The 26,695-nt window shown below is 48.3% G+C and overlaps 1 protein-coding gene and 1 pseudogene across 1 annotated transcript in view; one reads left to right on the forward strand and one right to left on the reverse strand.

The window, feature by feature from the left end:
- Window positions 1-26,695, reverse strand: part of LOC104656848 — a 180,008-nt pseudogene that overhangs the window by 74,042 nt on the left and 79,271 nt on the right.
- Window positions 15,395-26,695, forward strand: part of LOC104656850 (RNA-binding motif protein, X chromosome-like) — a 28,983-nt gene continuing 17,682 nt past the window's right edge. The window contains exons 1-3 of the mRNA XM_030926258.1: window positions 15,395-15,503; window positions 15,908-16,011; window positions 17,365-17,542. Of these exons, the coding sequence (XP_030782118.1) occupies window positions 15,395-15,503; window positions 15,908-16,011; window positions 17,365-17,542 (391 nt within the window). The remainder of the gene's footprint in view (window positions 15,504-15,907; window positions 16,012-17,364; window positions 17,543-26,695) is intronic.

The raw sequence follows: 26,695 nt of genomic DNA on the forward strand, positions 1-26,695 counted from the left end.
GTTTCCACTATAACACTAAAACTTTAGAATACAGGATTACAAAGTCAAAATATCCTGGCATTTTTTAGGATTTCTTTAACAAAATCTGATCACATCTAAACTGGCATCTTTCAGCTCACTTCTCAATTTCAATTTAAATTTAAAACACTGTTTGCCGTTCAGCTACAGGACAGAATTTAACACAGAAGAGTTACCACACAGAAGCCAAGATGGTGGGTACAGTCCTTTGATCATCACCTAAAGCCTCATAAAATCATCACAAAGTCCATCCCCAAAGGCTGTATTAGTAAGCCACCAGTATTCGATATTTAGAAACTTTGTTCCCGTTAACAAAAAACAGGCAAAATAAATTTTAAACAAAGGTTGACTGAACCCAGGAAATGGACAGAATAAACAGAAAAAGACTCATGGACGGTGATGGTGGGAGTGATGGTCTCGGCCCTCAGACCAGGCTAAGACACCCTGCAGAGCTGAGGCCGTCAGGAACCATGCGGAGCCACGGAGGGAAACACCTGCCCTGAGCTACAAAGGCCACCCTCTGCTCTCTGCTTACTGCTCTGGTTCTGCCCTCCACACACATGCAGTTCCCTAAAGCAGCTGCTCTCCTGCTGATATGCTGACACCATCAGATATGAACAAGAATCCCAGTTTTATTTTTCCTAATAAATCATCCATTTAGCAAAACATCAATAATACCAAAAACTATAAAAACATCCTTTGATCTACAAAGAACCCTCGCTTCTCATTTCTCTTACTTTCCCAAGCCCAGGCAGAGCCCTCTGAGCCCATAGGAAGCTTCATGGAAAGGGGTGGGCAGTGGCCAACCATGGCCAGGGTGAGACAGTAACCACATGTGCGTGAGCATGTATTCTACACAGAGCCTTATGTACTGGGCCACAGAGTAAGCAAAGCTGGGCAGCTCCTGCTGCCAAAGTCAACGCATTCCAGCTGCCTGGCCTCCACATGGACTTTCCTGAAAGCTGTCTGCAGAGAGAGGAGCTGCCACGGCAGAAGGCTCTCAGCAGCAGCACAGAGGCTCAGGTTCCACACTGGCTGTCCACACCCAGGGCCATGCCTCCATGATGGTGCGCTCCACCACATCCCCTCTCATGCATGCTGGTGCCACCATGGGTGCCTAGGGATCCTTTTGCTCTACTTCTCTTTCATATTTGTGGCCCTGTGCCAGAGGCCAGCACCGCCTTCAAGAATCCCTGCACACAAGTGGTGGGAAACCTCAACTGCAACCGAGAAAGGACCAGGCTGTCGTGGCTGGGCCAGGCGCTAAACATCTCACTATCAGGATGGTCTACATTTGTTCCTTTTGTCTTTTTCTTCTAATCCTTCTGTCACCTAGAGCTGGAGTGCAATGGTGTGATTACAGCTCACTACAACTTCTGCCTCCTGAACTCAAGCTATCCTCCCACCTCAGCCTCCTGAGTAGCTAGGAAAACAACAGGCACACACCACCACACCTGGATAATTTTTGTATTTTTTGGAGAGACAAGGTCTTGCCACATTGCCCAGGCTTGTCTTGAACTCCTGAACTCAGGCAATCCTCCCACCTCAGCTTCCCAAAGTGCTGGGATTATCAATATAATCTCATGGTGCTTGGCCAGTTTACATTGGGAAGGAACCCCATCACTATCCCTTTGTTGACAATATGCATATCTCAAATCATTTTTCCCAATGGACAACACAAATAAATAATTAAGATCCTTATTCTAGAGTTGGGGTAAAAAGAGACTAGAATTCTTAGCAGAACTTGAGGAATACAATGGCCAGTAACAAAGATGCCTCCCAGAGTCTCCTGGCCATGTCCCATCCCTCTCCCTCAGTCAGGCACTGGGATGCTCAAGCCACACTGGGCCCTCCATCTCCTTCCTCTTTCCTTCCTCCTCTTCCCACCAAAATCTAAGCAAGTTATAAATGGGCCTTCTGGTGGCAAAGATACATGTTAAGACACACAGAGCCCTTACTCCATTTGCTACAGGAACCCAATTACATTTGGGAAGAAACAAGTGAGACAGGAAAAAGGTACGTTGGTGTTTTTGCATCCATAAAGTTCACTTCAATTTAAACAGAACTTACTGAGTACTCTATGCTAGATGCAAGCAAAACGTTTTTCACCCTCAGATATAAAAACATGGAGGAAAAAATTCCCTTAAGTCAGCTGTAAAAATTGATGGTATTAAAAAATAAAACACTGGTCCCATGAGAATCACTGCAGTTAACAAAAGAAATAAAATAACCGCAATATATAACGAAAAAACAAAAAGTCATTCTCAGTCCCCCAGTGGGACCAGCCCAGAATCCATCCAGGCTGGGCACCTAAGTCATGCCCAAATGGGAGAAAAGAGCACAGCAGTGCGTACTGAAGAAGTGACTATGGATTTCATCTAAACTGCTCACATTCCACCCCAAGTAATCAAAGTGAAAAATACAGGAATGACACAAATAGCAATGAAAAATATTACAGAAACTGTAAAATTCTTCTTCTTTTTTGATTGGAGACAGGGTCTCGCCCTGTGGCCCAGGCTGGAGTGAGGTGGTATGATCATAGCTCACTGCAGCCTCAACCTCCTGGGCTCAATTGATCCTTCCTCCCCACTCAGCCTTCCCAAGTTGCTGGGATCACCAGCACATGCCACAATGCCTGGCTAAAATTTTTTTATTTTTTGTAGAGACGGGGTCTCGTCATGTTACTCAGGCTGGTCTAGCACTCCTGAGCTCAAGTGATCTGTCCACCCCGTCCTTCCAAAGTGCTGGGATTACAGGCGAGAGCTACTGCACCTGGCCAGCTATTTCTTTTTTAAACCCTGCATTTCAATGCCAGATAAAACAATGGATAACAGGCATTCAAGACCAGCCTGACCAATACAGTGAAACCCTGCCTCTACTAAAAATACAAAAATCAGCTGGGCATGGTGGCAGGCACCTGTAATCCCAGCTACCCAGCAGGCTGAGTCAGGAGAATCTCTTGAACCTGGGAGACGGAGCTTGCAGTGAGCCAAGATCGCGCCACTGCAGTCCAGTCTGGGTTAAAGTGCAAGACTCCGTCTCAGAGGAAAAAAAAAAGAGAATAAGCCTCAGCGAGGTCCTCAGGAGGCCCTCACTTGCCCATATGGGTCATGGTGCTGCTGGTCACACTGTGCCCAAACCCTGCTCAGGAGGGCCTCTCTGTAGTAACACTACAGTCTCCCTGGTGGCCAGTACAGACCTCATGCAAAGGGTCTTCATTTTATTCAGTCTAATTGCCACAGATGAAAAAAAAGACAAAAATCAATACTGAGTATTTATAGTTTACAAAAGTGACAAATGGCATTAAACACCTTAGATTATTACTGTGGCATGGTCAAAAAATGCCAACATTTCCTATGTTATCAAACCTAAGTATCAGTACATCTATTCTTCTTAATTCATTAGAGTACTAGACATTTAGGCCAATTTCAGGTCCTGTCAGCAGAGTTGCTGACAGCTTTTTCCCACTTAATCAGAGAAGCATGTATTCTGAACCCATCGATAATTTTTTGTTTTTTTTTCAGAGACAGAGTCTTGCTCTGTTGCCCAGACTGGAGTGCAATGACATGATCTTGGCTCACTGAAATCTCCACCTCCCAGTTCAAGCAATACTCCTGCCTCAGCCTCCTAACTAGCTGGGATTACAGGCATTCACCATAACATCTGGCTAATTTTTATGTTTTTAATAGAGATGAGGTTTCACCATGTTGGCCAGGCTGGTGTAGAATTCCTGGTCTCAAGTGATCCACCCACTCTGACATCTCAAAGTTCTGGGATTGCAAGTGTGAGCCCAAGTGACTATCGGGACGCAAAGCCAAACAACCATGAGGTGCTGTTTCTCATCCATCACAGGCTGTGACATCAAAGCACATTTCTGTGCTTGGGTGAGGAGGGTGTAGGACACAGACCCGCTCACATCCCATGTAGAAGACAGTGTTGGCCAGGCCTCGTGGGAACCAATTTAGCACTGGATGTCAAAGTCTTAAGAACATTCATACTCTTCGACACAGTAATTCCAGTTCTGGGAATGTAGCCTACGGAAATCACCCTAAAGACGGAAAACGCTTTCCAACCAATGTTATTTATGATAGTAAAGTATTGGGGGAAGCCTGCAATAGGGGAATGGTGAGGAAAATTATGGTTTGTCTAATTGATGGAATGTTATGTGGCCATTCAAAATATTTAAGAAGACTGTGTAAAAACATGGAAAAATACTTATGAATAGTGCTACATTGCACAAAAGCAGAATTCAAGGCTGTATAGACAGTATGATGTTTGAAAACCAGTGCCCAATTTAAGTCTTTTTTTCCAGGCCCTACGTATGGAAAAAAGGAACAGATAAGGCCCTTTATTTATTTCTCTTTATTATCTCTTTTCCACAGTGTGGCTGGCTGGGTGGGAGAATTATAGATGATGTTTTTTCTTCATTTGACCTTTATATATTTCCAAATATATAAATGCTCTTTCATGAAGTACCTTATTTTCTTAATGAATAAACAAACACTTTCTCTAAAATGAGAAAATATCTTGTGATCTGGCATTACTTTACTTAAAATCACTGAAAAATAAAATGGAAAGGATGGAAATATGCCGGCGATACCCTTTGGATGTTCTCACTCTTCTTCTGAGACTCTGCAATGCTCCCCAAGTGGGAGCCAACAGTGAGAGTGTGCTAACATGCTCTAAGATTGCCCCTGGTGCAGCGCAAAACACAGGCAAAAGCACTCAAGAGATGAATCACATAGTGAGTGCTGTGGCTTCTGAGTACTAATCAAAAGCAGAAAAGTTGCAAGAGCTGCCATAAAAAAAAAAATCCATGAACTGCTCACAAGCAAGTACGATGAGAACAAGAGTCTCCAAATTCTGCCCCAAAGGGTAACAGGGGCCCCCGCACAGCAAGCTATTTTGGCCATGGTCAAGGTGTCATTCTGAGGTGGGTTTCTGGGGTGAGTCCCCCACCCTTCTCCCACTTCCTGATTCACTTCCCCATTGATTTTCACATCTAGGGCTCTGGGAGTCCTTGAAGTATGGTGGGGCATAGTGCAGTCTCCCAAAGGCTGTGGATGTTGCAGTGGCCTGACTCCCTGCACCCTGCCTTCCTTCCTCGACTCTGTCCCACCTACCTCTCCTCCTTCCTTCCTTGTCAGTAGCCTCCTCCTGCATGAAGCCCTCCTTGTTTGCACCACATGACCTTGGGCAAAATCACATCCTGCTGGGCCTCCCAAGCCCATCTCCCAGGTGACCCTCGTCCCTCCCACCCTGCACTCTGAGCATTCCTCCAAGCATCTCTCCGAGTGCAGGCTCCAGCCAGCTGGCCCTGGCCCACTCCTCTGCCCCCACCATGGAACATACTTGGTGCCAGGCCTGCCAGGACCCCACACTCATTTGGGTCTTGGCTTCTCCTCTGGTCAGCACATCACCAGCATGGGGAGAGGGAGAGACACAGCTTGGGTGAGACTGGGCGGCCTGGAGCCTTGGGATCCCCCTGCTGAAGGCTGCTCTCCTTTTCAGCTAGGCATACCCCCACCCCCCAGAAACAAGACAGTCCGGTTTCTGCTCTAGGCCTCCAAAGCCCCAAGCAGAGTTGGAGGGGAAGAGCCCCAGGACCTGGGGCCGGGAAGGAGGGTGAGGAAGAGGAAGGGAAGAAATAGGAGCCAGACAGGCAGTATCCTTGAAGGCTGGGAAGGGAGGAGAGGGAGGAAAGGAGATAGGGGCGAGGAAAGGAGATAGGGGCTTGGAAAGAAGATTGGGAAGGAAGAGGCTCGGGAGAAAGGGGAGAGGGGGTGCGCTCTGCCCGGGCTCTGGCACTGCTGGGTGGTCCCGCTACCTCCCCCTCTGCTGTGTGGCAGAAGCTCGGAGCGGTGGCACCCAGGAGGCCCTGGCAGCCTGACCCTGGCAGCACCGTGTGGAGCAGCAAGGCCTGGCCTTCCGAGGCCCCTGTGTCAGGGGAAGAGAAAGAGGTCAGAGGGAGATGGAGACAGGGCAGCCAGAGGGGCGGGCCCTTACTCTCCGAGTCCTCCTCTGCGGTGTCTTCGAGGCAGCACAAGCACACATGCAAGAGAAAAGCCAGCGTGGCTGCGGGGGAGCAGTAGGCATGGGCGTGTGGTGGACAAGGGGCCCCTTTTACTCAGACCTTCTCTTCCCCAGGGTGTGCCTATGGGTCCATACAGGTGCCCCGAGCTCAGGCTGGGGAATCGATGCTTGGGGACAGGGTGGAAGGGGCTGGGTGACCAGTGGAGCCCCTGCCCTGAAGATCTGGTGGAGAGGAAGGGGCCATGGGGACCTCTTGGGGCAAGGTAGGGGGCTAAGGGCACTGGGTCTCATCTGTCCGCCAGGTCTGTCCTCTTGGGTCTGGCAGGGCCAAACCTGGAATCTGAGACCCTCACCATCAAGAGGGCGTTGCAGCCAGCGGGGGTGCTCCCCCATCACTTGGTGCTTCCCGGAGCGTGACCCCTGCCTGTAAAGTCTGCGTTACTGGGTGGAACTCATCAGGTCATGGAATGACTACAGGCCCTCAGGCATCAGGAGCCTCTGCCCGCAACGTGATGTCTAACTCCTTGCTGGTCTCAACCCTAGAAGCCCCTACCTGAGTCCAGAATGTCCACCACAGCCACTGTCCACAGGCCAGGAGCCCAGGTGAGGTCACCCCTGACCTCCCCAGGGCCTGCCCTCTGACTTCCACATGGCTGCTCTCCTGAGACTGGGATGGGCCCCTCTGGGACCCCCCACTACCTCTCTCTGGCCACCTCTGGGTCCTGCCTGGCCTGCCCTGGCCACCCTCATAACTGGTGGTTTCCTTTCGGATACCCTCTGCTCCTGGACCCTGGGGTGAACCTGGCTGTCCTGGCCCGGCTAGGCCCAGAACGGGGGTCTGCTGCTGGCCTAGAGGCACCTGCCCACCCTGTCCCGTCAGTCCCTGCTCTGGGCCTTAGGTGGCAGCAAGGTCGCTGACACACGATGCCCTCGGCCCTCTGAGTCTGAACCAGTGCCCTCCTCTGCACTTGGCTGAGGTCAGCAGGCCCGGGCCCGGGGATGGGGGTGGGGGTGCTGCCCAGGGGTGGGGGTGGGGGTCCTGCCTTGCCAGTGCCCAGCCCAGTGCACACTGGCCCTCGAGTGTCCTCACTGGCAGATCTCTTGGTTGCCTGGGAGCTCCCTGCATACACCACAGAGCTCCTGGTTTTGCTGGTGGGCCTGAGTTCACCCATTTCAGATACCTTGGTGGGTGGGTGTGCATGAGGAGTGAGCGGTGGGATATCCTGAGCACCGCAGTCTGGCCAAGGGCCCAGAAGGAGTGGCATGGTGAGGGCCATGAATGGGCTGCCGGCCCCGGCCTCCCTGACTTAGGGGTCTTGCTGGACGCAGTGCCTGGCTGAGGAGGAACCCCTTGTGGTGGTAAGGCTGGCCAGAAAGGAGGGCGACGTCTGGTAGGAGGCTGAGTGCTTGGGGAGAGCGATCACAGAGCCAAGCGGCAAAGCTCTCCTGGTGGCCCTGCCTCCTCTGCTCCTGCCCCACTCTGCCCTGCTGTCTGTCTATCTGTTCGCTCGCTGGCCTCAGTGCTGCTTCCAGAGTGACCTGGCTGGCCTGTGACTCCCATAGGCCACATACTGGACACTTTCTTCCTGCATGGCTGGAGCCCCATCCCCCTCCTAGGATGTCTGTTCTTGTCCCGGGGACTCTCTGGGGCTGGAGTCATGCAATAGCTCAGTCCCAACAGGTAGGAGCCCCTCAGTCCCACAGGCTCGTGAATGGGGGGAGCTGAGAAACACTCCCCAGCTGGGGCCCCTGACTTGAATCTGCAGCTCTCCGACCTCTACCAAGTGGTACTGCGGGCCCCCCTGCCAGGGAGGCCAGGCCCACCCAGGGGGCATCCTCATAACGGGTGTGTCTGGCTCGGGTAGGATGCTAGGACCTGACTGTGCCTTTGCATGCATGGCCCCCGGCTGTTTCAGGTCCCCAGCATTCCCACCTTGGGCCTCAGTCTGGCTTTCACTCCACTTGCTCCTCCACAATTCCTCCCACTTCACTCCTCCCTACCTTCCTGCTTCTGGCTTGCCAACTGGGCCAGGGTGGAGGTTTCTCCTCCCGCACTCTTCCCACCCTGCCCCGCTGGATCCAGAGGGTCCCACTGGACCCCTGCACCATCCTCCCAAGGCCTGCTCTGCCTGGGACTCAAGGTTGGCCACCCCTAACTCCCATCTTCCTGTAGGTGTCCCATGAAGAGCCTCGTCCACAAGCTATAAATCAATCCTCTCTGCCTGGGAGACCCCGAGGAAGTCTGCATTCCATTGGCCAGCCATTCCTCAGCCAGGGTCCTCACTCTGTCCCCAGCCTACAGGCCAGATCAGGTTAAGTGGTTGGTGGTAAACCTCACAAGGGCTGTGCAAGAGGGAGGAAGCGAGAGAGGACAGAAGGGAGGACGGGGGTTCTGACCTGGAGGCTGGGGAGTGCTGGCGTACCTTCTTGAACTTCCTCTGCAGAAGCAGCATCATGGTGGGCAGAAAGGGCAGGAGGGAGAGAGAACCAGTGTGAGTGGTGGCAGCCCAGAGAGGAGGGGAGGGCAGGGTCGAGGCGGCAGTGTGAGCAGGTCAGGCTGTGTGGGGTTACGGAGCCCCTCTTGTTTCTTCTTGGGTTCTGCACCCCCTACATGGCCACACCTGCCCATGAGGTATTGAAGTCATGAACGTACCTGGTACATGAACTTTATGGGACAAGGAGGCCACTGAACAAGAGGCAAAACCATAGGTCAGCGGTCAAAGGAGAAGGGTCCAAGGTTAATGGAAAAGCCACCCATCACCACTGTAGCCCAAGGGTGGGGTGTGTGCGGGGAGCTAGTGAGACATGGTGAGAGTTAGCCCAGGCACTGCCACTGCCCCAGTCCCATGTCCCCAAACCCTGATCTCAGCATCTGGGAGCACCCCAGCTGGGGAAACTGAGCCTCAGAGGGTGGCCAGGAGCTCTGGCTCTTGCCCTTAGTGGTGGAGGTTCACAACTGGGGCTGGGCCATCCTTTGCTAGTCCCCATCCCCGTTCTGTCCCAGGGCACCTCCGAAGGGTGTCCCTGCCTTTGGTTGGAGCGCCAAGGCCCATGTGTGAAGTTGCAACCTGGCTGGGCAGCACCAGGGGCCCCCAAGGGCAGGGCTGGTGGCCCTGGGAGGCAGAGCCACAGATGGGCTATAGGAGGTGTCCCCCGGACCCCCACTCCCTGCCATCCCAATAGCTGACAACCCACTCGTTCTTTCCCTGATGGGATTCCTCCCACCCTCCCAGGGTACTGGCAGCCCAGGGTGTCAATGACAGCTCTGTCTACTGATCTAGGCATGACACCCCAGCCGTCTTATCTGCCCCCAGGCTGCGTGCACCACAAGGGTCTCATAGCAGAAGGCTGTGCGGGGGCCTGACAGTGGGGGTGGCAAGGGCATGTGCACAAGGGAGCTGATAGTGCCAGGCTGCAGGGCTCTGCCCCCTGCTACCTTATCTCCCCTCACCCTTTACTGTCCCAAGATGTGGCTGGGGTCCTGGCCAGGTCTAGGGGTCAGTGCCACCACGGACTCTTGGCTGCCCACCCTGGGGTGGAAGGCTAGGGTGCGCCTACTTCTGGCCATGAAGCGTCCCATCTGACCCATGCCTGGGGATGCCCTGGTGACAAGGAGGCTAGCCTGCACCTGCCTGGGGAGTCTCTGGCCCTGCTGCTGCCTGGAGGACTGTGGGGAAGGGGGTCCCACCCTCGAGACCCCATTCCCTCTCTGGTCAAGCATTGGCCATTGTTAGTGGGTTACATTAGGTCCACTTGTGGGGACCCCTTGGCTGGCTGGTACCCTCTCCCACACTCCCACATGGGCTCAAGCCAGGCCCTGGGCCCCTCATGGGAACCAGAAATCCTGTGTTCTGATAGCTTCCTCATGGATTTCTGCAGGTGATGAGAGCTGGGGCTTGCAGGTGGCAGGGGGAGATAGGAGAGGATTAGACAGGGACACACGGCAATCCTTAGAGGCGGGGTGGAGGTCAATGTCTTGGGGGGCAGGAAGGCTGGAGAGGGGGAATGGGGGCCGGGGCCTCAGACCCCACTTACCTTCCTCCAGGGCTTCCTCTGAGAGCTGGAGAAGTCTGGAGCAGGAGAAGGTGGGGTTACGGGAGAGAGAGAACAGAGACAGTGATTAGCGCGTACTTGGGTCGCAAGGACAGGAGGTCGCAAGGCCGGCTGAGAGAAGAGGCCCTGGGCTCGCTTGGCTGGGTTGAAACATGGGGATCAGTTCTGCATTTCTTCCTAGCCCCAGTGAGCAGGGACTCCCACCAGCCGAGCTGGTCACTGTCAACTGGGTTGGGCCAGAAAGTCTGGGGTCATCGTAAAAGTCTATCACAGGGCTGGAAGAACCATTCGGAAAGCACACAGACATAGACAGACCTGGGGTGGACATCTGCGTAGAGGCTGAGAGGGTTCTAGTTGAGCCCAGCCTCAGCCTCAGGTTGTAGCAGGCCTAAGGGCAGCAAAGGAAGCTGGTAAGGGATGATGAAGCAGTTATCCACTGAAACCTGCTTCTCACACACGGAACTTAGCCACTCAGGCTGCTTAGGCAGCTTAAGGTTCTACAATCCTGAAATGTGGATATTACAGTTCCCTGATGAGCCTTTCTCCCTCAGCCCATGAATGGTCTGGGTTTGTTCACTGCAGTCTTTTTTCTGAACTTTGGGTTCTCCAGGTGTGTCGCAGCTCCAGCACCCATAGGCCTCTCAGCCCCCAGCCGTGGCCTCCTCTCTGTTCCCTCTCTGAGGCCCTAACTCCCTCAGGTAGTACTATAGCAGATTGAGCTGCAGGCTCTGGCTGATGATCGGGGCAACTGGGGAAAGTGTTCCAGGACATGTCAGGTCTTGGCTCAAAGTCAATTCCCCAGAGGCCAAGCAATAACCCCCAAGCTCCTTTCACATGAGGCTCCACAGTGGCCCCACCTCAGCAAGGCTACAGTCTTGGGCATTCACAGTCAGGCAACCAGCTGAAGAACCTCAGTTAGGCAGAGTCCTGCCGGTAGCTGGGGGCTTGACCTTCGTGATCCCAAAACCCCTAGCCTGCAGTGGAACGAGAAACCCGGTATCCTGGAGGGAGAGGAGTCCCAAAGTCTTATGCCAGGCATACCCTTCAACATACCACCTCCCCTAACATGCTGCGAGGCACTCCTTTTAGGAGGATGCCAATGCAGTGCTCCTTCATGACCACTTCCATGCAGAAATAAGTGTGGTGACAAGAGGGAAACTTCATCCTGCTGCAGGGACCCGGGACGGCTGAGTTCCGACACCTGCCTGGCTAAGAAGGAGAAAGGGAAGGGACTCAAGGGACCATTTCATCTAGATGGGCGGAGGTGGTCTGCTAGCTGGGTGAAGCATGCTATTCTTCTCAGCTCTCCCACTGAGACACCTTGTGGTACCAGGGTGACATCAATCTGATGCGGAAACCCCACCTCTTCCCCAGACACAATCTCCATACCCTGACGTGAAATTCCATCATGTAGCTAAGCAGGACTTCTTCATGCTGTGTGATCCGGGCTGACTTCTGGGTGTGCATGTTGGGTTTCTGGCATGAGCCTGCTGGAAACAGGCATGGGGAGCGGGGATGGTTTCATGGCTGGCATGGCCATGTAGACTCCCCTTCCTCCAGGGATTTTCCAAGAGAAAAGCGCCCTTCAGCAGTCTGCTGTGTGTGAAGGGTCCTTGGCGCTGTTATTCTCCATTGTTAGTGATGATCTGGGCTACCCCTTCCCTACCATGTGCTCTCATGGCACCCGCAAGCAAGCTGCCCTCCTCTGTACAGGAGCCTGACCTTGGTGTCCCTCCTGTTTTCCACCCCCTATCTTCTGGCTGACCCTGGGCGGCTCTGGCCTGGCCCCACCCCATCTTCCCTTGGGAAGCCTAACACCCAGCCCCAGTTGCCAGCCATCCCCAAAAGGCAGCTGCAAGGTTTAGGATCTGGCCCAGAAACTGGGGATGCCCTGGGGTCTGGGGTGTTTATGTAGCCCAGCTCCAAGAGAAGAATGTCCAGAGAGTCCTTTGCTGGCTGGGGCCAGAGCTAGGGCCAGTCTGTGCCCTCTGATCCATCTACTGCCACTTGGTGTCAGCCTCCTCCCTGGCCTCCACCTGGACCACCGCCATTATGTTGTCCACAACCTGCACCGCATCCTCCCTCAAGGCCACCTCCTCCCTCTGCACCACTGCCGCGCTCTCCTGCCTCAAGGCTGACCACAGGGGCCCTCCTCCAGAGCTCCCACAGTCCATGGCCTACTCCTTCCTCCCCACACCTCCACAACACCTGGCCTCTGGGGGCTGCTCCCCTGGAGGCCCGCGGGCGTCTCCTGCTGACCATCCTTTGCCACACCTACGTGAACACAGTGATCCTGGGAAGCCCCACCCGGCCCGCAGCCCGCCTTACCCGCCGCGGGCCTTGGGCCGCTGCAGGGTCACCGGCGTACAGGATTCTAGGGGCCACAGGCAGAAGTCCTGGTCTTGCAGAGCCCTTGCCAGCAGACATCGCGGCCGCAACTGGGCTTGAGGGAGCCTCTGGGTCAGTAAGGCAGCACACCACAGCGTCCACAAAGGCCATCGATGGGCATCCCTGGCTGCTGGCCTCCAGTGTACCCAGGGCACTGTAGGAGAGGTCCTTTGGAATGCTCCTGAGAGAACAGCATCCTCAGGGAGAAAGCATGATACTGGGAGCCTGTATTTGCTAGACCTGCGGGAGTTCCTGCAAGGGTTTTGTCCTCAAGAGCAGGGGAATTCCTGTACTTCCGTAATAGAAGGCGACTTTGCTCCCACGCTCCCGCCCGACCCCACTGTGCCTAAGCCGCCCAAGCACCTGGTGCTGGTCCCTCTCTCTACACACCAGATCGGCAATTCTCAGTAATATCTGCCTGGTCAGCCAACGGAAGAGATGTTTCATGTGTTCACTGTGGGTCAATGGCTTACAACAGTCAGCATGCCAGTTAGGGTGCAGGACTTCCAAACACCCAATTTCAAAGTGCACACTGCCGGTGCCGCCTGGTAGAAGCTCCGACGGCTTCTCGCAAGAGTCTCTCCCCGGGGGAGTGGAACTGCAGGGCTCCCGGATGTGGGAGACCCCGGAAGACGCCCACCGCCCACGCACTGATCAGCCGCAGAGAGTGACGCCTGTTCCGGCACTTCCGGCGCCCTTGGCGTAAAGTCCGGATGTGGCGTCCTGCGCCGCAGTCGGTCAACCGTCGTCGCGAAGCCAGGTGCTTGTGCCGTGAGGGTCCGGCAACCCAGAGGCTGTTTGTCCTACTCAAAAGCGTCTTCATATTTTGTTTCTTTGCTCAGGTTGGTCTGTTGGCAAGCATACAAAGACAGCGAGGTTTTTGGGTGTTGTCTGTAAAAGCGGATGGGTTTTCAGTGTGTCGGTGTTGAATTATAGGAGGAGAAAGTAGGGAAAGAAATCTCTAGTGTTATTAAGAAACTCATTTTTATGAATTCATTGTCTGTTTCTTGAGGATTCTTCCCTTTACTGTCGGCCTTGTCTGACCAGTGGGTAACTTGTGGGACAGCGAGCTAGGGCGCCGTTGTTTTCATGTTCACTTTTTATTATAGCGGTTTTTCTTTGTGAATGTGGTCATAATTTAAATATACAGGCAATATACTTAACCACTGTGATTAAAAACTTGTCCTTTTAGTCAGCACATGTCAAATTTCTGATTTGTCTGGCAGGAATCATCAACTTTGGACGTAAATTGCGTTACTTTAGTGTATGTAGAAGTCTGGGGCCATGAATAATCACAGTTCAAATTTGTGTCTGTAAAGCCTTGAAATGTCTCTCTTCTTGTAAGACAGTATTGGTAGTGTTTCCTGTATCTCTGGTATGGTGAATACTTTAACCCGAGTGAGTGAGTGTAATCCAGATAAATGGCGATAGATAGCCTAAAACGGAAACGAAATAATCGCACTTACGTTATTTTATTAACCTGGCACGCCAATGTACTCTAGTAATCCTGGCATTTTGGGAAGTCAAGGTGGGAGGGTGGCTTGTAGTCAGGAGATGGCGACCAGCCTGTGTAATATAATGAGCTCCTTTAATCTGTTGCCATTTTGGCACCAAGGACGGGTTTAGTGGAAGGTGGTTTTTCGCCAGACAAGGGGTGGGTAGGGTGAGAAGGCTGCGAGTTGGACTCGTCGGGGTGGATGGTGCGCGTCAGGGCCCCAGTGGGTACGGGGTGTGGCGGGGCTTTGGGTCAGAGCAGTGTGACGGGGCGGGGACTGGGCAGGCGATCTGTGAGGGGGACAGGGCGTGGCAGCGGGAGGATAGGTGGGATGGTTTCCAGATGAAGCTGTTCCACCTTAGGTTGTTCTCAGACATTAGGTTTTCGTAAGGAGATTGCCACGTAGATTTGTCGCATGCGCAGTTCACAGTAGCGTTCCTGTGAGAATGCGGTGCCTCTTCTGATCCCACAGGTGGCGGGACTCAGGCAGTGGGAGTGGTTCACCACCTTTTGTGCATCCGGATTGCTAACAGGCCAGAGACAGGTACCCGCTGGAGACCAGGGTTTGGGGGTCCCTAATCCCTTGTATATTTCGAATCACTAAACGTTTGTAAAATATTTAAAATATTCTCCCCCAAGAAAGCAAGTACTTTAATTAGGTGAATTTAATCATTTATCCAAATACCAGTCTTGGCGTGGTGTTTCACCATTGAAATCCCATCAGTTTCATAGCCTCATGCCGGCAGATCACTTGAGCCCAAGAGTTTGAGACCAGCTTTTGCAACATGGGGAAACCTGTGTCTATTCACACACACACACACACACACACACACACAGACACACACGCCCAGCTAAGGTCGCAAGGGCCTGTACTCCCAGCTACTTGGGAAGCTGAGATGTGGCACGATCACTTGAGGCTGGCTGGAGGACGCTTCAGTCCTCCTCTCAGGAACAATGAAAGAAGTCAATATTTATTTAATGCTATTAATGGAAGTACACTTTGGCTAAAGGAAATTGAAGTCTCTGGGAAAAAAAGAAAAGGAAACAAACACACAAACAAAATCACATTGTACCTCCTAAATGTATAGTTTTCAAATTAAAGTATTTAAATGCGGGCTTCCTGAGTATTGCAACTGTAGAAAATCACAATAGCTTTTGTTATCTAAGTTTTATAAACGAATTTTTGTGAGGTTTATAGTAAAATGCAGCATTTGTCCATGAAGTTGGTGCTTCTTTGGCTCTGTGTGTTATACCTTTTTCATATTTCAAGTAAGAAATACTAAGAAGATGTCAGCCTCTGTAAGGGTATTTCACTTGAGGTTTCAACATAGTATGTAATAAAATTTTATCTTTTGGGCTTCCTTCTTGTTATCTGACTGTAGATAATTTTTTACCCTTTACAGCTAAATGATGGAAGTGAATCAGCCTGGCAAGCTTTTCATTGGTGGGCTAAGCAGAGAAGCCAATGAAAAGACGCTTAAAGCAGTATTTGGGAAACATGGTCCCTTGTCGGAAGGTAACTCTTAATGCCAACATATATTTCTGTATATTTTATATTTATTTTTTACCACAGTAAACATATACTCAAAATATTTCCTTAAATTCTTAAAAGTGATTTTTTGTTTTGTTTTTTAACTGTTGTTTTGAAGTTTCTGTTTGATATTCGGATAATTCTCATGGCAACAGCTGAAGGGTTTGTGGAAAGGGTCACCTACTACTTCAGAAGGAAAACGAGCAAAAGTAAATTATTTGTGCTGCTAGGGAGCAAAATGAAATATAATAGGCGGACTATACGGGTGACTTAGTATTAAGAATCATAGTGATGATGTGAAATGCAATTTTTTTTTATTTCATGTAAATCTTAAGATGTTTAGTACTATGATGAGTTATATAAATGTAAAATGTTTTCATATATTTTAGTTGTTTGGAAGAAAGATCGAAAAAACAAGTGTAGAGGCTTTGCATTTATTACTTTTGAGAACCCTGCAGATGCTAAGAATGCTGCCAAAGATATGAATGGAAAGGTAAGGATCCCTAGTGAGTAATGTTTTAACTCTGTTTTTCAATTAGCAGTATCACTAGGTCCTTTTAGTATTACTAAACTTTTGAAGATAGCAGAACCCCGAAATGCCTTAGGCATCCTCTTTTTTCTGCCTTATAGATGCAAGTGTGTTTGAAAGCATATAGAAATAAACATTATATGAATTACTCTATGGTGATCCAGTTTCCATGTTTGTACTTCAAACTGGAGATAATTTTGACTTATGTATAGTAATCTATGATAATTGTTGCCACTAGTTTTTAAGCAGAAGAAGAGGTAATTTTTATAGATGTGATTTCTAAACCCCTTCATCTCACATATTGTATAAAAATAAATGTAAATGTTATATGCACATAACTATTAAGAACAGAAATAAGGAGGTACTTAGAGTTTTCAGGAGGAATGAAGAGTTTGAGAAATTTTGGCTGACCTAAGAATACTGGGAAGCAAGCAGCCATGTGCAAATCTGGGGAAAATATTTTTGCCCAGAAATAGCAAACGAAGTCTCAAGGTAGGACCAACTGGCTGTGTGACTAAGGGAAGGTATTTAAGGTGTTTAAGATCTTCCCTCAAATAACAAAAGCCATGTAATTTTTAAATAGAGTTCTTAGCTGAGCTGTTTTCAAACATTACTTTGGCCGATAGAAAAGATAAAACTGAAGAAAGTTATTGTGAATTTAATTAGGACATTTAAGCATTTCTGAAAATAACATGCAGTACTCTACTAAGAGTTGTTTTATAGGGACATGTCTAATGCCAAATAAGAAATTAGTATGGCAGAAAACATGAAGGAGACCAACCCTAGGTCACATTTAAGGAAACAGAAGTAGAGTAAATATAGAATTGTAAATCATACTGGGACATTGTAGGCAAGTGTGAGCACAATAAATAAGAAAGTTCAAAATGAGTAACTAATGTCTTTGAATAACTAACATTACTTTTTAAAATGACACATTATTTTATATGCACTTGAAATGCTGAAGCTTTTAAATAAGTGAAGTGGATGCAAAAATGAAGTAAATTATGTATTGTAAAGAACAGATGTGCTACATTGTCTGAATGTGTGATGGGTTAATTTTTTTGAGGTGTTATTTTTTAATAGTGGAGGCCTTTCAAGGAATTTGAATAGCAGAATTTGTGTTTATCCCTTCATTGAAGGCATGTGCTCAGCAAATTGTGAAGGACGTGATAATTTCAGGAAAAAATAAAAAGAAAAGAAAAATGTTTGTGTTCAGTGAAAACATGTAGAACTGAAATATAGTTGATGTAAAATGTTTGTAAAATGTGTTTAGTTTAAATGTGACAATTTTATTGATCGTGTACTTTATTCTTTCAGTTTTTATATGGAAAAGCGATAAAAGTAGAACAAGCCAACAAACCATCCTTTCAAAGTGGTGGTACGCGGAGGATATCACCTCCTTCAAGACACAGAAGCCCTTTGGGAAGTCTGAAATCTATAAGAAATAGTAGTGGAGGAACAAGAGGGCGGCATCATTCACGTGGAAGACACTTGGGTAATGTTTTAAAACATAAAGATGGAACCATAGGACTGAAAGACAGTGTTGAAAGGTGTAGAAATTTCTCAATTTTATTTACTTCCTAGGAAAAGTAAATTCTTTTTAATAAGCAAAATCATTTGTAAGTACTAAAGACGTATTATAAGAAAGATTGAACTAATATCTAAAATTTGTTTTAAAATCTTAATTACTTTGCTTGGAAATAACGTAAATTTCTAACTGACTTGAGTTTATGAATGCTGATTGTCTGTACTTGCCAGGTTTTCTGCAGAACTCATGCACATTCATAATACTTTAGAGTTTCTTACTTTGGGGCCTCGTAGTTCATAGATACTGCATTGTCAAAATATAGTGAAATCTTGAAAACCTTCCAAAAGGACATTAGAAACTCAGTATTTTAGGATTGCTTTCACAACATTTATTTTTCTGTGTATACACGTAGACACATGGATGCAAATATTTTGATAGGGATAATTTGCATAGTGGCCTGCCATAAAGCATTTTCCCCTTAAGCAATGTAGAACGTTAATTATTCAAAAGAGTCTGTGACTCAGGAATCTAAGTTTAAGTCTTTCTCGAACTTCAAAATCCTACTCTTGGGCGTGCGCGGTGACTCACACCTGTAATCTCAGCAGCACTTTGGGAAGCCAAGGCAGGTGGATCACGAGGTCAGGATATCGTGACCATCCTGGCTAACACAGTGAAACCCCATCTCTACTAAAAATACAAAAAATTAGCCAATTAGCCAGGCGTGGTAGCGGGTGCCTGTAGTCTCAGCTACTTGAGAGACTGAGGCAGTAGAATGGCATGAACCCAGGAGGCAGAGCTTGCAGTGAGCAGAGATCATGCCACTGCACTCCAGCCTGGGGAACAAAGCAAGACTCTGTCTCAAAAAAAAAAAAGAAAGAAAGAAAAAAGAAAAAATCCTATTCTGACACTTCTTTTAAATAAAACCTTTTGACTATTGCAGGCCTAATGAATATCCTGACAACCAAGGCAGAGGAAAGCAGATATTTCCTAATAGTACTTTAACTGATTCATGCTTTAGTAGTATCAGTAGAAATGTTGAAATAGGTCAATATACTCTCTGTTATTTCATCGTCACCGCAGGGACCTCCCGTGGTGCACCACGTGAGCGAGGGCCTCAGATGACATAGGTGGAAGGAGGTACCACGTTATAACAGTATACAAGATAGACATGGCAGAAGTCTGAGAGTTACTCAGGGAGCCATGGTGATTTCTGTTCCAGTGGTGGTGAGCATGGTGGAAGAAGGGAACGGTGCACCATCCTCCTTGTGAAGCACATTGTAGCTCAAGTTACAGGGCTTATGTAAGTGGTGTTAGGGAAGGCCGATCTGAAGGAGGAGATGGAAGTAGATATTTAAAATAATAATTCTTGCCTATCAATTCTTGCTTGCATATGGAAAATTAAAATGTTGTACCACTATAAGAAATAGGTTTGTTTCTTATACCTTATAAGGAGAGGTAGATACTGACTTCTTCCATGAATTTTTTGAGATATTCTGAATAAAAGGAATTTTTTCAAAGTAATTTTATAATTTTGAATGCTATTTGAAAACCGTGTTTAGATGTAATATTTGTAAATCAGTGTTTCTTTTGTTGTTGTTGTTTTTTTTTTTTTTTTTTTTTTTTTTTTTTTTTGAGGCAGAGTCTGGCTCTGTTGCCCAGGCTGGAGTGCAGTGGGTTGATCTTGGCTCACCTCAAGCTCCGCCTCCTGGGTTCATGCCATTCTCTTGCCTCATCTTCCCGAGTAGCTGGGACTACAGGCGCCCGCCACCACACCCGGCTAATCTTTTTGTATTTTTAGTAGAGATGGGGTTTCACCGTGTTAGCCAGGATGGTCTCGATCTCCTGACCTCGTGATCCTCCCACCTCAGCCTCCCTGTAGCAGGGCAGGCCACAGGCATAACCTGTGAGATACCAAGTTGTAGAAGGAAGGGCTTTATTCAGCTGGGAGCACTGGCAAGCTACCGTCTCAAAATCAAAGCTCCCCGAGTGCACAATTTCTGTCCTTTTTAAGGGCTCACAACACTAAAGATTTCCCAGGACAGGGTTGTGATTGATTTGAGCAAGCAAGGGTTACGTGACAGGGGTTGCATGCCCCGGTGGTCAGAGAGAAACAAAACAGGGCTAGGAGTTTCACTGTGTTCTTTTACATAATGTCTGGAACATCAGTCATAAGTTGATTTTTAACTATTAGGTTTAGGCCGGACAAACCTGGCCAGTCTGCCTGTCTTTAGTTTTGCTTCATTGTTTTTATTATTAATTTTTTAAAGAACAGGTGCTGAGGATAAAACATTGTGAGAGGGTCTTTTTCTTTCCTCATTTCCCCCCTTCGACACTTTCACTCATTTTATTAGTGGGAGCTCTCACCCTCATTATTTATGTTTTCCTGTGTAATAGATCGATAGTGATTTATATAGTATGCTTGTGCTGAAGCATTTTGGTGAACTAAAGTAGCGACAAAGCTTTTTATCATTTGGGGAAGTACAGGTATCAGACAAGGGAGCAGTAAGCAGGTTCCTATTATTATTATTATTCCTATTATAAGAGTTTTAAATCATCCTATTGCTGGAAACCAATTTCCAAAATGGCTCCCAGATTAAATCCGTGCCACACTTGCATGGGTACATGTGCCAGTTGTGTAACTATATCTTCAGCTACCTGCCCCTGATCATCTGTGTGTAGACAAATATTAGTAAGGTTGAATTTTCCACAAATGCCTCCTTCAGCTGCTAGCAAGTAGTCAAGAGCTAGTCTATTTTGATAGATAGCATTTCTCATTAGAGTTTCTTGCTGGGCAAGAACAGTCAAGGTTTGACCGGTTTTATTAGTAATATCTAAAACAGCTTGTAACCGTATGATTCAGTTGAGCATGTAGATGGGGGTCCGATATCCCCATGAGCCATCTTGAGCCCATGTGGCGGGTCCATAGTATTGTATGATTCTTTCTGGGGGCCATTCATCATCTTTCCAGTTACCTATGGCTATGCTCCGTTTTTTGCGGGAAGCATAAACTGGGAAGCCCAGGAGTTCACCTGTTTTTATGGGCAGTAAGAAGAAAGATGGCTTAATGCTACCAGTTACACAGCTACCTGTCCACTGATCAGGCAGCTTAGCATAAGCTCTGTGTCCACATATCCAGTATAACCCGGTGGGGGCTGTCCAGTCTTGATGGAATTCTGGGTGGGCCCAAACAGTCTGCAACTTTGGAAGTTTACTGAATGGATTTCTTTCTGTGTAATTGGAACTCCACCATGTAACTGTCTTTGTGGTACCATTATACAGCTTTTGCCCAAGACAAGTCAGCCGCCCTACAGGATGAGTGAATCCCTTTCCTTCTCTAGCTATGCAATACTGTCTAATAATTGAGGTTTTTAGAACCCAAAAATTGTTATGGTGGTTCTTTTGGGCTGGGAACTCATCAGGAACTGGGTCTGTAGGAACTAATTCTCGGGCTTCCCATGGCCAGTGATCTCCTGTTACAGTTCCTCCACAAACATAACATGAATTGGCTTTTAGAGACTGGGCTACATGCTCAGCTACTTGCAAAAACAAATTTTTAGTTTTTCCTGGAATCTCAGGTACTGGCACATTTAGTTCATCATAGAAAGTCTGAAATACTGGTTCTGGGGAGCATCTTTGAATATCTCCTTTTGTTAGGAGGCTTACACTAGGATCTAGTCCTTTCCCATCGATGCCTAATGTTACATATTTTCCCTGATTCCATTCTGGGTCTGAGGGGTTTGTGATGATCACTTCTAAAGGATTGCAGCCCCCACTCATCCAGGAGGGGCTGCCTTTTCCTTTTTGGAGAAGCCAAACAGGATCTTTTCTCTCTTCTTTCCAGGTAGCCCAAATGACACAAAACCAGTACTGACACATGTCACGTGAATATGATTCTTGACAGATATCCTTATTTCCTGCTGTATAACTTTTTACCCAATCTAGAGAACCGCATCCTATCTTGTGCAGCTTACTATTAATAGCGGCACAGGCATCAAATTTTAAGGTTACATTTTTGGGGACTCCCCTTTCTTCTGTTTGAGCTATTATTTTACTTGTGTCTTTTAGGAAAGGAGCAGTCCTTAGTCTTATTTCAAAGACTGTGATCATGGGAGGTTGAGAGGGGTCCATGTTATAAGGAAAATTAAGTCCCACGACAATTTTCCTCATGCTTCGGCCATGCGCAGACCAGTCAGCTTCTGGGAGTGACTGGAGCAGGGCTTGTCGTTTTCCTCAGGGTCACTTTGCAGTGATTGTCCAGGTTTGGTTTGACCTCCCAGGTCTCAGCTGCTGCAGGCTTCACATGACTGTGGTGAACCCAGGCTGGGATTCCTTCCACCTTTACAGCTGTGGGAGTGGTCGGGACAACAGTCTGGGGTCCCTTCCATTGTGGCTGCCATGGAGCCACGTTCCAGTCCTTGATCCACACACAGTCATCTGGAGAAAAAGGGTGAACTGGGGAAAATAAGCTGACTGGGCACCTCTCATTTACCCAAGTTGAGATAGTCTAGGCAATTTTCCCCGAAGCCTGTAGCTGCCGCTGTAATTCAATCTCACCTAACTCTTGGGGAGTACCCGAAAGTCCTCGCAGTATAGGAGGAGGCCTATGATACAGAATTTCATAAGGGGAGTATCCTGTTTCTTAGAGGGGTACACCTAATTTTAAACAATACTATAGAAAGGGCTTGTATCCATTTTAATCCTGTCTCCTGACATACTTTCCCTAGACTATTTTTGATAGTTTGATTCATTTGCTCCACCTTTCTGCAACTCTGAGGTCGATAAGCGGCGTGTAACTTCCAAGTGATTCCTAATATCTTTGCCGTCTTCTGTGCCAAGTCAGCCACAAATGCCGGCCCATTATCTGAGCCAATTCGTAGGGGCAGTCCAAACCTAGGGATGAGATCTCGAAGAAGCACAAGGGTTACTTCACGAGCTTTTTCAGTTCATGTTGGATAAACCTCCACCCACCCAAAGTAAGTACACACTAGAACCAGTAAATACTTGTTACCTCTGCATTTAGGCATCTCTGTGAAGTCTACCTGAAGATCTTCAAAAGGAGCTGCTCCATAGGCTTGTATGCCAGGAGGTACAGAGGGGCCTTGTTTTGCATTGTGCTGTCGACAGGTAACGCATCGCTGAGCTACTGTTTTAACAAGAGCTGGCAAGTGTGAGATGTAGAAATACCGGCCTAACAGCTTTTTGAGGGATTCTTGGCCTAGATGGGTAGTTTCATGTACAGCCAGCACGACTGCAGCTCCTAACAGCTATGGCACAGCTATTCTTCCATCTGGCAACTTTATCCATCCTTCCTTTATTGTTTTCCTCCCTCTGTTTGAAGAAAGTCTTTTTCCTCTTTAGAATAAGTTGGCACCAGATCAAGCATTTGAGGGAGTAGTGGGGCTGTGACTGATGCCCGGTAAGAAGTAGATGCTGCTTTTCGTGCCTCTGTGTCTGCTCGGGAGTTTCCTTGGCTCACCGAGGTTGAAACCCACTGGTGTCGCCTGCAATGCATGACTGCCACCCTTTGTGGTTTCCACACTGCTTCCAATAATTGTAGAATTTCTTGTTGATATTTTATGTCTTTTCCCCCATAATTTAACAGGCCTTTTTCTTTATATAATGCTCCATGTACTTGAAGGGTTAGGAAGGCATATCGAGAGTCAGTATAGATATTTACTGTCTTACCTTCACTGAGTTCCAGAGCCCGAGTAAGAGCAATGAGTTCTGCTTTTTGGGCCAAAGTGCCCTGAGGCAATGGCTTAGCTTCAACAACGTCATCCAAAGTTAGTACTGCATATCCTGCACACCTTTCTCCTTGCAAGTGGATGAAGCTGTTCCCGTCTACATATAATTCCCAGTCTACAGATGCCCACGGCCGGTCTCGAAGATCTGGTTGGCTAGAATAGACAGAGTCCAACACCTCTACACAGTTATGTTCAACAGGGCTGGCAGACATCGGGAGCAAGGTGGCAGGATTTAAAGTGTTACAGACTTCAATGGTTATGTGGGAGTTTTCACATAACAAGCCTTGGTACTTAGTTAATCTGGCATTTGTTAGCCAATGGTGTCCTCTGGTATTCATTAAGGTTGCCACCACAAGGGGGGCTTTTATATTTAAGTTCTGTCCAAGGGTTAGTTTATCCGCTTCTTGTGCTAACAGGGACGTTGCTGCCAAGGCTCTTAGACACAGAGCCCAGCCTTTAGAAACTCCATCTAGTTGTTTTGAGAGGTAGGCCATTGGTCTTGGCCAGGGCCCCACAGTTTGAGTTAAAACTCCCACTGCCATTTTTCTCTTTCTGACACATAGAGCGTGAAAGGTTTTGTCAAATCTGGTAGTCCTAAGGCTAGGGCCGACATAAGTTTTTCTTTTAACTTATGAAAGGCTTGCTGTTGTAGAGTCCCCCATTCAAAGGGCTCAGTGTCGCCCCCCCACCCCTTTGTAACTCCATGCAGTATTTTAGCTAACACTGCAAATTTGGGATCCATAATCTGTAAAACCCCACAACCCCTAAAAATTCTCTTACTTGCCTCCTGGTTTTAGGTTCCGGTAGGCTGCAGATGACCTGCTTTCTTTCTGACCCTAGGCTGCACTCCCCTTTTTGAATAGTGAATCCCAGGTAGCATACCTGTTGTCTGCAGATACGAGCTTTCTTCTTGGACACCTTATACCCACAGTCCTCCAGGTGCTGAAGCAGGGCATCCATCCCTTTTGCACACCCAACTGCCATGGAGTGTCCTAGCAGAAGGTCAGCTATGTACTGGAGCAGGGTGCAGCCTAAGGTCTTCAGCAGGAAACTTCTGGAGATCTGGAGCCAATGCTTCCCCGAAGATGGTGCGGGAATTTTTGAACCCCTGGGGAAGCCGAGTCCAAGTGTACTAAGTGGTGACACCTGACCCTGGATCTCCCCACTGAAAGGGAAACACTTTTTGGCTCTCAGGAGCTAGCCAGATGCTAAAGAAGGCATCTTTCAAGTCCAGGCAAGTAAACCAGCTGTCTTCAGCTGGCAGCAATCCTAACAGTGTGTATGGGTTAGGAACTGTTGGGTGCAGAGTCACTGTAACTTGGTTTACCAAGCGTAAGTCCTGTATGGGTCGATAGTCTTTGGTCCCTGGTTTAGGGACAGGTAGAAGGAGGGTATTCCATGGAGACTGGCAAGGAACTATAATTCCAAAGGCTTTTAAGTGCTTACGATGAGCCTGTATTCCTTTAAGGGCTTCCCTGGGAACTGGATACTGCTTTTGTCTGATTGGCTGGACCCCAGGCTTAACTTCTGTGAGTACAGGGGCTTGATTGATTGCCAGCCCCAGAGGATTGTCCTCCGCCCATACTCGGGGCCATCGCTCAGCTAGAGCCAGTGTTATTTCCTGGTCTGACTCGGTTAGGAAAAGTCTCCACTCTTCTTTCCAGGGGACTGTACGGGCCATCGTGACTCCCGTTTCTGGTAACTCCAGCTGTGAAGAGCCCTGTTTTGTAAAGGAAATACTGGCTTTCAGCTTGCTAAGCAAGTCTTCCTGACAAAGGCAAGGGGCAGTCACGCATATACAGAAACTGATGAGTCACTTTATGCCCTCCCACTGAGCAGGTCCGTGGTAGCAGAAAGCCTGCTTGGCGGAGACTCATGTTGCTCCAATTGTATCAATGATCTTTTTAGATAACGTGGCCACTGGGGTGGTTACCACTGAGTGTTCAGCTCCAGTATTGACCAAAAACTTAATATCCTTGCCCCCTATTGCTCCTTGGGGAGCATTTGAACCCAGTCCCCTTCAGTCTAGCAGCCCTTCAGCTAGATTGAACAAAATTCCTTCATCGTTGTTTGAGGTCTTTTGCTCTACATCAGTCTGTTTTTCTCTTAGTTGGGGACATTTGTTTTCCCGATGTCCTATTTCTTTATGATAGGCACACTGGTCACGTTGCAGACGTGAGTGATTGGACTGGGCATTTCTTCTGGAACCCCCATTTTCTTGCCCTTTGTGGGGGATCCCTTTAATTGCCGCAGCCAGCAAATCAGCGTTTCGCCTGGCCTGGCGTTCGCCCTCCTTACGGCGGCGGCTTGTTGCGTCTCTATTTACAAATACTTGATTAGCTATTTCCAGTAGCTGCGAGGTATTCATTCCTGCAAGCCCAGCCTGTTTTTGCAGTTTTCTCTGGATATCTTCCGTTCTAAAGCCATATCAATCATACGCTGGTTTTCAGGACTATCTGGATCCAAAGGAGTGTACATACGGTAAGCTTTACAGAGTCTGTCATAAACCGGGCTGGGCTTTCCTCCTTTCCTTGGATGACTTCAGAAACTTTATTTACATTAGTAACCTTTTGAGCGCCTTTTCTTAACCCTGCAGTTAATGCCTCCTGGTATTGTTTTAGCCTCTCCATACCTGGTCCTTCATTTGGGTCCCATTGAGGGTCCATTCCTGGCAGCTAAAATCTTACATACTCCTGAGGATTTTGATAATCAACTGGGATGTGCTCCTCTAGTCAGTTAGCTGCTGCCTGCAGCACCCTTCGTCTTTCATCTGTGTTAAAGAGGTACATGAGTAGCTGGTGGCAATCAGCCCAAGTGGGATTATGAGTCTGGATAATTGTTTGGAGCAAGTCAGTTAGAGCTTGAGGCTTTTCAGTGTAAGATGGAGTGTTATTTTTCCAGTTGAAGAGGTCAGCAGAGGTGAAAGGGTGATACACAAAGGCATGCCTTTCCACTATGTGTTCATCCTAATCTACCTAGTATATCGCTGCTCTCTTAGGGGCATTTGGATTCCAGTCTTGGGCCGTAAGCAGGCTGCCAAGGGATGAGTTTTTCCTGCAGCTTCACTTCCTTTTTTGTCTACTCCGGATGGTCTAGGGGGCTTCAGGCTCAGGAGAAGGGGGCCTCCCCGCTTGATAAGCAGGGGGAGGGGGGCACTGTTGGTGCCATCTCTTGCCATGAGTCCTCAGGCTCTGAGTCAGACAGAAGTTTAGGTACCGGCTTCACTTGTCTGGTGGAGCGAGAACCTTCCTTAACCAACTGTCCCTTTGCTACTAGTACTGCTGCTGCCTGCCCCCTTAACCACTGCAGGGGATCTAAAACTAGCTGTAACCAGGAATCTATATATGGAAATTGATCTGGGTGTCCAGGTTTGCCT

Source organism: Rhinopithecus roxellana, chromosome 22 (genome assembly GCF_007565055.1).
Source record: "Rhinopithecus roxellana isolate Shanxi Qingling chromosome 22, ASM756505v1, whole genome shotgun sequence".
In the NCBI taxonomy this organism is placed as follows: Eukaryota; Metazoa; Chordata; class Mammalia; order Primates; family Cercopithecidae; genus Rhinopithecus; species Rhinopithecus roxellana.